The 12242-nt window shown below is 41.2% G+C and overlaps 1 protein-coding gene across 3 annotated transcripts in view; it reads right to left on the reverse strand.

Annotated features, from left to right (window-relative positions):
* Window positions 1-402: 402 nt before the first annotated feature.
* The window catches only part of slc8a4a (solute carrier family 8 member 4a), a 28763-nt gene continuing 16923 nt past the window's right edge, over window positions 403-12242 (reverse strand). For all 3 annotated transcript variants that reach the window (XM_058627900.1, XM_058627899.1, XM_058627898.1), the window contains exons 5-9: window positions 10068-10174; window positions 9215-9333; window positions 7811-7910; window positions 5450-5722; window positions 403-2152 (exon numbers count right to left, since the gene is read on the reverse strand). In XM_058627900.1, the coding sequence (XP_058483883.1) occupies window positions 1773-2152; window positions 5450-5722; window positions 7811-7910; window positions 9215-9333; window positions 10068-10174 (979 nt within the window). In that variant the 3' untranslated portion in view covers window positions 403-1772. The remainder of the gene's footprint in view (window positions 2153-5449; window positions 5723-7810; window positions 7911-9214; window positions 9334-10067; window positions 10175-12242) is intronic.

The following is a 12242-nucleotide window of genomic DNA, read 5'->3' on the forward strand; positions in this document are numbered from 1 at the left end:
TAACTCAATACTGTGCTGTAGTGCAATAAATAGTGATGGTTTCATGTAATAAATAAATTGCTCATGTCCCAGAGTTTCCTTTCATCGTACGACCTTGAGACATGGAAACCACTTTACAAAACGACTGAACTGAAATTGACAGTGGAATCCTGCCTTCATATGAGTGATAATCTAATCATGTAATAACTGACACGGACCATTTTTTCTGTAGGATTCAGCTGTCAAACGACATTTAGCTGGAGGTTTTATAATACACTCATCTACAGTTACTTTGATTTTGAGTCAGTTGTCTGTCTTTGACATTACAGTAAATCCTGTTTTCACTGTTAAGGTATTTTTTTTAATGTTATTTTTAACATAACCCATACTCTTTCCGTCTCAATTTCACATGGAATCAAGACAACAAGGAGGCATTTTACAGCATCATAAATCAGCAACATTTATTTCCACTTTTTTTTCTACATTTAACGTGCATATCAATAAAACTAAAACGGATCATATAAATACCTCTACTGTAATACCGTTACAATAAATATGGCTCTACATATTCTAGATTAAATAAAAAAAAGAAAGAAAAAGAAAGTTCAATATCAACTGCTCTGTGCGACACAAGAAGGAACTCTCAGGGAAATACTGTACACGTCGTCTCTTTCAGCACATTTTTCATCTCAGTTGATGGATGTGTTTGTGATTGTGCCATAATGAGGATCTTGCTCTTCCTTTGAAACATTCTCATACAGTCACTTTGCTCTCTGCTGTGCTTTTACTGAAAGTGATGCTGCTGCAAAACGTTCACAGTGTCAGCGGGGGCAGATAACAAAAAATAAATAAATTTAAAAAAAAAAGTGTAGTCCAATGCCCGCCGACATTTTGTGCTGGAGACCAGAGGAGTGCGCACACGCTCACATACACTCACACACACACACACACATACGCACTTCATATTACAGTTTAAAGCAGACACTCTGCTCCAGCTCCTCTAGAAAAAAAGGCATTTTGAAAACCATGGCAATGGCAAACGTGATACTGATCGAGAGAGGGGGGCGCACCAGGCAGTGAAGAGATTATGATACAGGAGCTCATCGACACGTCAAGTGTTATATCAAAATATCACACACAGTACTTTAAAACTGTTTACCACAAAACCGGTTACGTGCAAAAAGAAACACACGTACTCGTTCACGGAACTCTCACACACGATGTTCATCTTACACGCGATATACGATGAATACTTAATGTAAAGATTGAGTAGTAAATATCAACACACATCTATGTTGTACAGGTCGTTCCTGCGCCAGAAATCTCTTCTGTTTTTCTATAAATACCAAGTGCAATGCCATCTCGTCGCGTATTTCTCTTTATATTCTTCACGTCTTGCTCCAGCCTCGTGCTTAACATGTAAAAACTCAGTAATTGTCCTCAGAGAGAGGACACAATGCCTCAAGGTTAACAGACCAAGTGATGGAAGGCTTGGTGTTCATGATTAGTTGGCACTGATTAGATAATTATTCTTTGGAACATTTCAAAAAAAAAAGAAAAAAGGGAGGACAACTTTGAGGAGGAGATTCAGGGACTATCATTCACAGCGGAGTGGACGGTAGCAAAGTCCCAATGTTCAAAGACCCAGAGTCACTCCGATATTGTGCTCTTATCAGTAAATAAACTAACGATACAAATAGCTATAGAAACCTTTGTGAAAATCGACAAAAACAGAAGGGGGAAAAAAAAAAAACACACGTTCAGCGAGTCGTGTCTGTGCGTGTCCCTCTGTCTCAGAAGCTGGGCATGTGACAGTACGCCTCCAGAGAGGAGAGCAGGATGTAGACGAACCAGAGGGAGAGGAAGAGGAAGAAGGTGACGAGCTTCGCTGTCCGTGGTCCCCCGAGCTCTCCGTTTGACACACTGGGACGCCGGCGGTAGAGGAGCACCGCCACGCAAAACAGCGCCATGATGGTGAAGACGGTGACGGAGAAGGCCAGGGAGCCTGGGTCCACCTTGAACACTTGGCCTTTAGTGTGCCAGTAAACGGACGCGATGGTCCACGCCACGCCGATGCCCAGGAACACATTCACCGCATTGCTGCCGGTCACGTTTCCAATGGAGGCGTCAGCATATTGGTCCTGGATGGCTGCCACTTTACTCGCAAATGTATCTGTAAAACAAAGAGAAGCGTCAAACAGTCCATCAAAAGTTGAATACAGACTTCGACGCAGAGGCCTAAGTCTGTAAAGGCTGTATAAAAATATGAGCGCAGTCTTCTGGTCGTAAAAGGAACTGCCACTGTGAAGACTTGAGATTTGCGACGTCCCTGAAATCATGACAGTTTTTTTTTTTCCACAGACGCCACTCATGTGCCATCATTTTTTACCCTCTAAATGGGAACACGGAGAAACAAAATTGACACGTTCTGTTGAAGACGACCTGAAACTAGCAATAGAGACCATTAACTCCTCAGGGAAAATGTTTACTGACGTTATAAATCGAGTGAGAAGTCGAAGCTCACTTTCCCACAGACTTCAATTCACCCCGTGGTTGCTAAACTGCTTCATCCATCCCACTTCCAAGGCTTCCCTTGTCAAAGTGGAAGGCTACGATCAGTACAAGGTCTATGGTTAAATATCATCACTACTGAACAGATAGTTACACCTGAGGATGATATTATGAAAATGTTATTGTTTTAAAAGTATTTCCCAACCAAATACTACCAGGGTCAAAATGATTAGCCCCCCTGATGCTAATTGTGTACTATCCTTCTCCTGCTCTGTGAGCGTCAACAATCCTTTTATTCTTAAGTCTAAACTGATTTCTTTTGTTTTTGGCATGATGCTTTCTCAAGTGACAGCTCAAACCCTTACTGAAGATGTTATACTGTGTGTAAATTGGGAGACAATCCTCTGTTCTAACTTGATTTTAAAGGTTCTGAGCATTACAAAGTTAAGTGCTATGGCTCAATAAAAAGGTCTGTTCTTAAGGGGGCTAATCAAATTTTAAAATAATGGAAGTGTCCAAAATAAAAGTAGGATGTTTGAAAAAGCTGTGGTAAAAAGAATTTGCTCTGTTTAACAGCACTTAGGAAATACGTCATATTTTCATAGGGGGCTAATCATTTTGTCCTAAACTGTGCATTGACATTAAACACCTTTCAAGAAAATGTAACATAAATATTGTTTATTTTGTTGAAAAAATGCAGGTACAACTAATATTTATAAGCATTTACCTGAAGTAGCTTCTGTCTTAAGAGCCTGAATATAATCTTATCATCAATCTTTTTGTTGTGTGGTGATAGCTGACACACACAGGTTAAGTGAAAGTGATGGCTTTATTTATGAGGAACTAATATTATTTTAATACCTTACAGACTTGACTAACTGTTGAGCTATAGAGGTGCTGGAAGGCAGATTTATGTTTGGACAGAGCCAGGCTTTGTCCCCCTCCTGGGTGATTGCAATTGATCTTCTCACCTAATGCTCTGACAGACAGTAAATAAATATATTCCCAAATGTGTCCAACTATTTCTCTGAGTGGTTCTGTCAGACTCACAGTAAACTTTCCCCTGAGGGCAGTGCTCCACTGAAGTAGTCATGCTAAGAAATAATTGTTTTTAAACTCTGCAGTCAGACAGTTCCCACAACAGACATAAAACAGAAACATTTATATTTCTTATAGTGAATAATAAAGAAATACAAACCCTGTGGTAATGTTTCTTACCATGTCTCTAAAATATCTTGTTAGGCTAAAATATAACATGCTTTAAAATGAAATATGGACCTGAAAAACTGATTTTAGTCACTTAACAAAAAGCTCAAAATCTGCTCAGCCACATCTTAAGAATATGTTTGTTGCCTGTAGAGCTCTACCATAGCTCTATAGTAGACTGTACTTGGTCTACAGTACTCTGTAGAGGTCTACAGTAGTTCTATAGTGGACTGTACTCAGTCTACAGTACTCTGTAGAGCTCTTCGGTGTATTGTACTCTGTCTACTCTGTAGAGCTCTTCGGTGTATTGTACTCTGTCTACTCTGTAGAGCTCTACAGTACTCTGTCTACTCTGTAGAGCTCTACAGTAGTCCGTCTCCTCTGTAGAGCTCTTCGGTGTATTGTACTCTGTCTACTCTGTAGAGCTCTACAGTAGTCTGTCTCCTCTGTAGAGCTCTTCGGTGTATTGTACTCCGTCTACTCTGTAGAGCTCTACAGTACTTTGTCTACAGTACTCTGTAGAGCTCTACAGTACTCTGTCTACTCTGTAGAGCTCTTCGGTGTATTGTACTCTGTCTACTCTGTAGAGCTCTACAGTACTTTGTCTACTCTGTAGAGCTCTACAGTACTCTGTCTACTCTGTAGAGCTCTTCGGTGTATTGTACTCCGTTTACTCTGTAGAACTCTACAGTACTTTGTCTACTCTGTAGAGCTCTACGGTACTCGGTCTACAGTACTCTTTCGAGCTCTACAGTATCCTTGATTGGATAGGGTAACTCAAAATAGTAAACAAAATATACAGGTGAACAAATTGTCCACTATAGAGGACACAAATGAATGGGATGGGCCATTCACCCATTCACACATATTCACTCACACTTTCATACAGCGCATCTATGTGCAACGTATTTTCTAACACACATCTTTCATACCCATTCACACGCTGCTGACACAGCCGTCTGGAGCAACCTTGACGACTCGCGTGACGACTCGCTCTACCACTGAGCTACTGTTGGTTAGTGTTTTGCACCTTTTCTAGTAAGGATTGCAACAAACTTTTGCTAACAGCTATGCTAATGGGTGGAAGATGAATGTGCATTGACACTTTGCACTGGAAAAGGTGCATCTCTGGCAAAAATAAAGTGATAGAGAGCCGATAAAAACCCATTTGGCCTGGGTCTGACTGCCACTTAAACACATTCCCACTGGTGAAAAAAACATGAGAATAAACATGTTTTTTGACCAGTGGAAATATTACCACACAAACAAAAACAATCTCACAAACACACAGTCACTTTTCAACCGATTCTGCTTTAGTAAATGAAAACAAGACAGTGCCCCTACACTCCTATACTCCTAAGTCAAAATGTTGTCATATCACTGACTTTCTTTTATTTATGTAGGGTTTTGCCCAGCCTAACTAGTTCGCTGGCTTGAAGGAGCAAGTGTGGAAGTTATTGAGATAAAATCTGTCAAAACCCAATTCTTATACTGTTGTTGTTGCTCCCTGAGAGTATTTAAGACAGTGAAATGGGAAAACAATTAGGCAGCACGGAGAGAATAACAAGCTAAACAGGGTTTTGCTTTATTTACATCTGCTTAATGGAGAGAATTTCTCTGACAGGAGGCACAAACTACACAAGTCGCCCCATGCAGCTGCTTTTACTGCACTGGCAAACACCAGAGGGAAAAGAAAAAAACCCAAAACACTGAAACATTCAGTGTCAGAGGCTGATCGCCCTCACACACCCACCTGGAACAGAAGTGCCGAGGGCCACGAACACCACGGCGGTGACTGAGTCTTTGAGACCGATGGTGCAGCCAAAATGAGAGGCCAGGTCTCCAGTCACAGCTGTCAGAACACCAATGAGGGAAATGGACACAAAGAAGCAGGCCCAGCCATTCCAGTACTCAGTGGGTGGGACAAAAGCGAAGAGGACTTTCCAGAAAACTGTCAGGAAGTGCATAATGTAATCAAAACATGACGGCAAGCGCTCCTCCCCACTTTCCTCCTCGTCATCGTCACCTGTAAATGACAATAAGGACATGCATGGTGTGAAACTGTGTTTTCTTTTGTACTTTTGATTATTACAGAATTACACAAACTTGTGTTATTGGCCCCACTTTGGCTCTCTCTCTGTATGTGAGCAGCATAATTCAAAAAGTGAATTTATTGTTAAAAAGAAAGGTGTATTGACACTGTGGGAAACTGAGTGGCCTTAGCAGAGGTTTGTGCCCGGAGTGCTTTATGATATCAAAAAAGTTGGTGAAATACTGATGTCAATTCGAGCCAGGAATATACTAAGCCCCGCCGTGTTTACGCCATTTGATCTATGTGTGGGAGGCATCTTTTCAAATCTTTACATTTCCTCTGTAAATAGAGCAATGACTCAGTGACCGAGACAGACAAATAAGCAGCGAGTGTACTGTCTATTTATATATCTATATGCACCCATTTTGCATGCAAATCTAAGTGAGGTCCATCAGAGTTGGGAAGAGAGAAAATGAAAGTATAGAGCCCGTCATAAATATGAAACATCTCTGGTGTCTAATAACCCAAATGCTTTGTGCACTGGTGCAAATCTAAAATTAAAATGAAAGGTTTTCAAAATGACAACATAAAAAGAGAGGAGCACGGACCATATACACCCACATAAATTCTCCAGTGCTGTTAACAGTTCACTTTGAGTGGTGAGCCGCAAACTGCATCACCAGGATTTACAGTAGCCCATGTCAAAGTAGTAAGAATGTGGCACCAGGGTTGAAAAACGATGCAATTGCCTGGGGCCCTGAGCTGAAATGGGGTCCCTCAGAACACCTGGTTACGTTTCTCCAACAACAGACAACAATGGTATAAGAATAGACTGCGGGCATTGAAGAGAAAGACAGCCGAAGAAAACTGGAAAAGTCTGTCGCCCCAATCAGCTCACTGTCGTGGATGGAGCTGGATCTTATCGTACCATTTTACTCTGGTACCCAAAGGGAAGGGTGCCAAAAATGGAATGGAAGGGCTGGTTATTTTGGTACTATTCCTAACCCGTACTGTATCAAACTCGATGGAAACACGGCTTTAGACTTATGGGACAGGTTGTTGGTTCAAACCCAGAGCTGGGATGTCCTTGAGCAAGACACCCAATCCCCTGTTGCTCCCCGGCTGCAGATAAGTGCTGCCCACTGCTCCTGCAGCCCCGCTTGTGTGTTCACTACTGGTGTGTAATAAGGATGGGTTAAATACAGAGGTCAGATTCACTATCACTAATTGGTATGTGTGCAAAAATAACTACAACTAATTCTAAATGACTGATAATTGCCACTCCTACTCTTTTGTTTTCCCTTATTTATATATCAAGCTCTAAGTGCAGTATATGAGTCCTTTGATATTTTTTGTATTTAAAACCCTTTAACACCGAGCGTATTGCAGATAACATTTCGCATTACCGTAATTACGCAACAGTTTGTGCTCTCGGAAAAATCCCAGCAGTTTCTGAAAGCTAATTACGGTAATTTCACTCACGCTGTTGCAGGAAAGTATGTTTGTCACCAGAGATGAGCGAGTTAAAACGCCTGTAAATAGCTTCCATTTTTAGGCCTGTTTTTTGATATTGAGACAAAAACTCAAAAAAACTGTTATACTGTTCAAATGTCAAATTCAACATGCAAAATCTGGTGTTCGTGTACAACTACAGTTTAAATAAAACTTTTTGTTTTCCTTAATTTTAAATCGTTAATACACCATTTTAACATGCAGTAAATTGTAAAAACTGCCGGACACTGAACATTATTCTTACTCTTACTCACTTAGTCACAGGACATTTTCTGGTCCTTTTATGGTTTAAAATAAGCCAAATAAAAATCCAGACTGACATTTTGAGGCTTAGGTGTTATAAAGGGTTAAGATCAATGGACATTCCTGTTAAAAGGTAAATTTAATATAGTTTATTTCAACAAATACAGCAGCTGCAGAAATGTGAATGCACAACCATGAATAAAAAATGTGGTTCAAACACAGAGAGAGAGAGAGAGAGAGTCAGCCTGCAGGTCTCCCTCCTCCTCTTCCACAGCTTCCATTTCTGTGGGATGAACACATGAGACATTTCAGGACGCCACGACTCACCTGCACTGACAGTGACAGCACTAACAAACTGCTCTCTCCAGCTGCTGCTCCCCACCACCAGAGCCAGGTTTGTCTTCTTGATCAGCTTGTCCACTGTGCTCTGCAGATATGTCGCCAAAGACAAAGAACAGGACAAGTTGGAAGCCATTTTACAGACGGGACAAATATCTTAGCGGTTTTCATGTCAGACGGGAGATGATGAATGACGTGGTGAATTAAGGTGGAACCGAGGGCGTCTTCTACCACTGTGGTGCACAGGAAGTCAAAATCCCGCTGTCCCTTAGGGAAAGGCAATTAGCCATCGTGAAGCTGCAGTGCAGAAAATAGAGCCACGAGTGGAAGAAACGTCATGGTACAGCTCTAATTTGGTCTTAAAGTGGCATAACACCAGTTTTACATGGGGAGATCATTTTACCAATTTAGAAAATCCTAGCACAAACTTGAAAAATTGCAGGAATGTCACCAGGCAATGAGCTTCATGCACCTGTATACTAACAAATACAGAGAGAGTCATGTGGAGTTTTGTTTTGAGTTTCTGCCCAAACTATGCCTCCAGTTTTATGGCAACGCGCGCGACACAATTTGATGGATTATCCCTTGAAAGCTGCATTACAGATAAATGATACAACTTTCTCCGCCGACATGACTATTCATGCTGGATGAAATGGCTAGAGAGCGACTCTGCTGGGAGAGCCATTAGTTACATGCACAGAACTAATAATTTATCACCCATCTGGTCGGATTAAATATTAATCTCCAACAGTCATAATATGAATTAGCAGATACTGTTGCGTTTAGTTGAAAACACCCGGCGATTTATTCAGTCACTATCAACTCTGAACAAAATGAGTGGGGGGGGGGGGGGGGGGGGGGGAAGCAATTCAGTACGGGTTGTGATAAATATTTAAGGTAAATGCCATTTTGAATGGTTTGTTTACATGTTACGTGTCATTTAGCAGACGCTTTCATCCAAAGCGACTTACAATAAGTGCATTTCTACGAGGAAGAGGAAATGAATGTTTTAACTGAAGGGGCCACACGCGAGTAAACATCAGAATTACAGAAGCATGCAAAACGGATGCCGATCAGCATGGACATGGCTCCACGGCTTGTTTTTGTCGGCTCCAATGAAAACAAATGCAGATGGACAGGAGAGATGAAGGGAAGGAGGAGATGTGTTTATGGTGGTGTCGTAAAAATATGTACTCTGAAACTGTAGGGGGAGCTCCGTAGAGAAAAATGCAAAAAAGCGTCCAGGCAAAAGCTTCCGCTTTAAGGATTAAAACAGCTGAGCAGAAGAGAGAACAGGTTAAACTTGTAAGAACTAATGAGAATTTGTAGTTCATCAGAAAAAAACAAACAAATGATACAGCTCAGTGTGTGATTTTGGCTCATTTTGGTTACCTTGAATTCATAAGACTCCTCAATGACCACCTCCAGTTTGGTGTGCTCTCCCAGACACGGGCAGCCCATCTTTGACACATCCTCAGGTCCCACCACTGTTTTGTTGTCATTGGTGTCTCCTGCAGCAGAAGAACAGGTGAGCAAAACTGTAAGCCAGCGATTCCCACACAGACTTAGGAAGAGATTGGTTAAAAGAAAATAAGATAGTGAACGCCAGTCTCATGGGTGCAGAACATCCATACAGTCTGTGGTTCTGACTCAGTGGCTTTTGTCTGCTGAGCAACAGACGACATGTAATCCTGTCCTCAGAGGCTGATTGACAAACACATATGCAATGACATGAGAAGCAAGGCCTGCACATAAATAGACATATGGAGTTCGGTGACAGAATTAGAATAAAGGATTGGAGGATGGAGAATTTTGCTCATCGGTGTATTTCATACTCATTAGCTATAAGCTGTGCATCAGTGGGTAGAGTAGGTCATCTTCCAACAGTAAGGATGGGGCTCAATTCCCTGCCCCTGCATTTACCAGGACTAGAAAAGCGCTATATAAATACAGATCATTTAGGAAGAGACATTTTTATTATCTTACTCGATTTATTCACATATTTTGGCACTAATGTATTTCAGTTTTGCTGTGTTGAAGTTGTTTAACCCTTCACATCATCATACCATCTTATAAGTATCAGAATCCTCACAAATGTCTTGAACTGCACAAGGCTAAGACTTTCAATAAAATATAAATGAGAGTGGATGCCAGGTAAAAAAAAAAAAAAGAGAATTCTATCTTTAGACATAAAATAACGAGGAAATCTCTGCTGCTTTGACGCGCAGCTGTGTCCTCGACTCACCGTGTCTCTGTCCCACCTCCAGGAGGATGGGCTCCTCCAACACGATGGTGAAGGTCTTGTTCTTCTCGTACTCCTCGTCGTCGATGATCTTCACATTCAGCAGCTTCCTAAAAAGCAAGAAGGGCGAGAGGACGGGGAGAATAGGAGAGATGAGCGACGTCATTAAGCGCCTTTATTCAGTCATTCTGCCCAATGAATGGGCAATTTGCGGTGCAGCCATTTTGACGGATTTTTAGCAGGGAAAGCACAATGTCAAATTAGCCCAAAGGATTGATCACATTAACACGGGCTCTGTTGTAAGTCAGGGCAGCTGAAAGGAAGCTAAATGGAACTCAGCCATCATTAAGTTTGCTGATTTACCAGTGTGTGTGTGTCAAAATGGCTGCTATGCAAAGGGCCTATTAACCTGAAGTAGAGCCTTGTTACCCATCAAAAATAGATTCCTGGCAACCAGTAAAAGCACTTTCTAGTGCTGCATTCAAATATAACCATAGTAGCCAAAAGGAAAACTGCCTACACAGTGAATCATGCATCAGAGCTGTTAGATAAGAGGTTTAGTAATTTGACAAATATCCGGTAGAGCAATACACTACATGAACTACATAAAAAAATGATATGTTTTCCCAGCTTTCCACAAGAGGGTGGACTCCTTCAGCACCAATAAAGCCATAAAATCTAGTGGAAAAGCCTACAAACCTCCCACATGTGTGATCATACCAAATTGCATTAGTTATTTTTATTATAATCATCAGTATCTTCTTGTCTGTGGAAATTAAAGCACTGACTATTTACGGACGCAAACAGAATAAATCCCAAAACTACAACAAACACGCGAGGCTGCGGTGTCAATCTGTGACCGACATATTTTCCTCAGCTTCAGCGCCCTTCTCCTCCACTGTCACACTGAGTCTTTCTCTCCCTCTCTCTCTCTCTCTCCCTCCATCTCCCTAATGATATGTGGGTGGCTGTCTATTTCTGTCCATACGCATGTACACTCAGGAGTCGACAACACACAGGAAGAGCTCCTGCTCGCAGAAGAAGGGAAGAAGTTTATTTTAAACATGAGCAAATACGTCACTGGCCGCCATAATGTCGGAGAAAGTCAGGCAACAGAGAGAGAGCAAAGGTGAAAGCAAGCACAGAGTCCTCACAGTGGATACGAAAGCGCTAAACAAGCCGGTTATATTAACATTTACAAGGTGAATTTACTTCGCAGCATCATGGAGAGGCTTTAAAATAAAATATGAGTACTCCACTTGCATGCAACAGCCATTTTGATGGCACTGTTTATCCTGCAGCAGTGTATCAAAAAATACAAGACGGTAGTGAGACCTGCTGTGAGGACATGAGGACAGTCGGTGCAACAGAGGAGGACAAAAGGGATATAGGACAACATGGAGGGAGATGATCTGCTGTGGCAAACCCCTAAAGGGAGAAGCTGAAAGAAGAAGAAGGGTATTAAAAATGCTTTAAATATTCTGTTCAACTGAAAGGGATCAGACAAACATTTACATGTTGGAGACCTGACACTAAAGTACCACTTGGAAAGGAAAGGTTGTCAGGGAGCAGCAGGGAGTCGGCTTCACGCGCCGCATTAAGATGATTTGTCGGCCGTTTAACTTGAAAGCTCTGCAAGCGTTTGACACTCATTTGCAGTTATTTCAGAAACACAAATGGCAAATGTTTCCAAAACGACTACAAACTTTAAATTGTTTCTTTTTTTTTTATTTCCAACTTTTTTCAAGTTCAAGAGTTTCCAAGAGTGAAAGTTGAAGCACCATTTGCCTCACTGACGCAAGGAATTCCAAGGTTAATGTCAGAAAGTATTATTTTAAGTAAATAAATAAATAAATGAATAATATCTAATTTCAGCTATGAGGACCATTAAGTCTCTATCTTCAGCTAATGGAAGGGTGAAAGCTGCCGAGCACTGTAGTTGAAATGAACCACTCAGATTTTATAGAGTTTTATCTTTCTCTGTGGTTTTGTTCATTTCTAAGATCAGATTCTAAATTCTCAACACTGTCTGTTCAGCCTCCACACGATTCAGTCATTTGCCGTCGCTTTGGCTCATTCATCCAAATTATTCTGTAAAAATGTTTGCTGTTATAATATATAATTAACTTTTTAATCAAAATGTTCTATACTGGTTGTCATTTGAATAATCTCACTCGC

This window comes from Solea solea, chromosome 4 (genome assembly GCF_958295425.1).
Source record: "Solea solea chromosome 4, fSolSol10.1, whole genome shotgun sequence".
Taxonomy (NCBI): Eukaryota; Metazoa; Chordata; class Actinopteri; order Pleuronectiformes; family Soleidae; genus Solea; species Solea solea.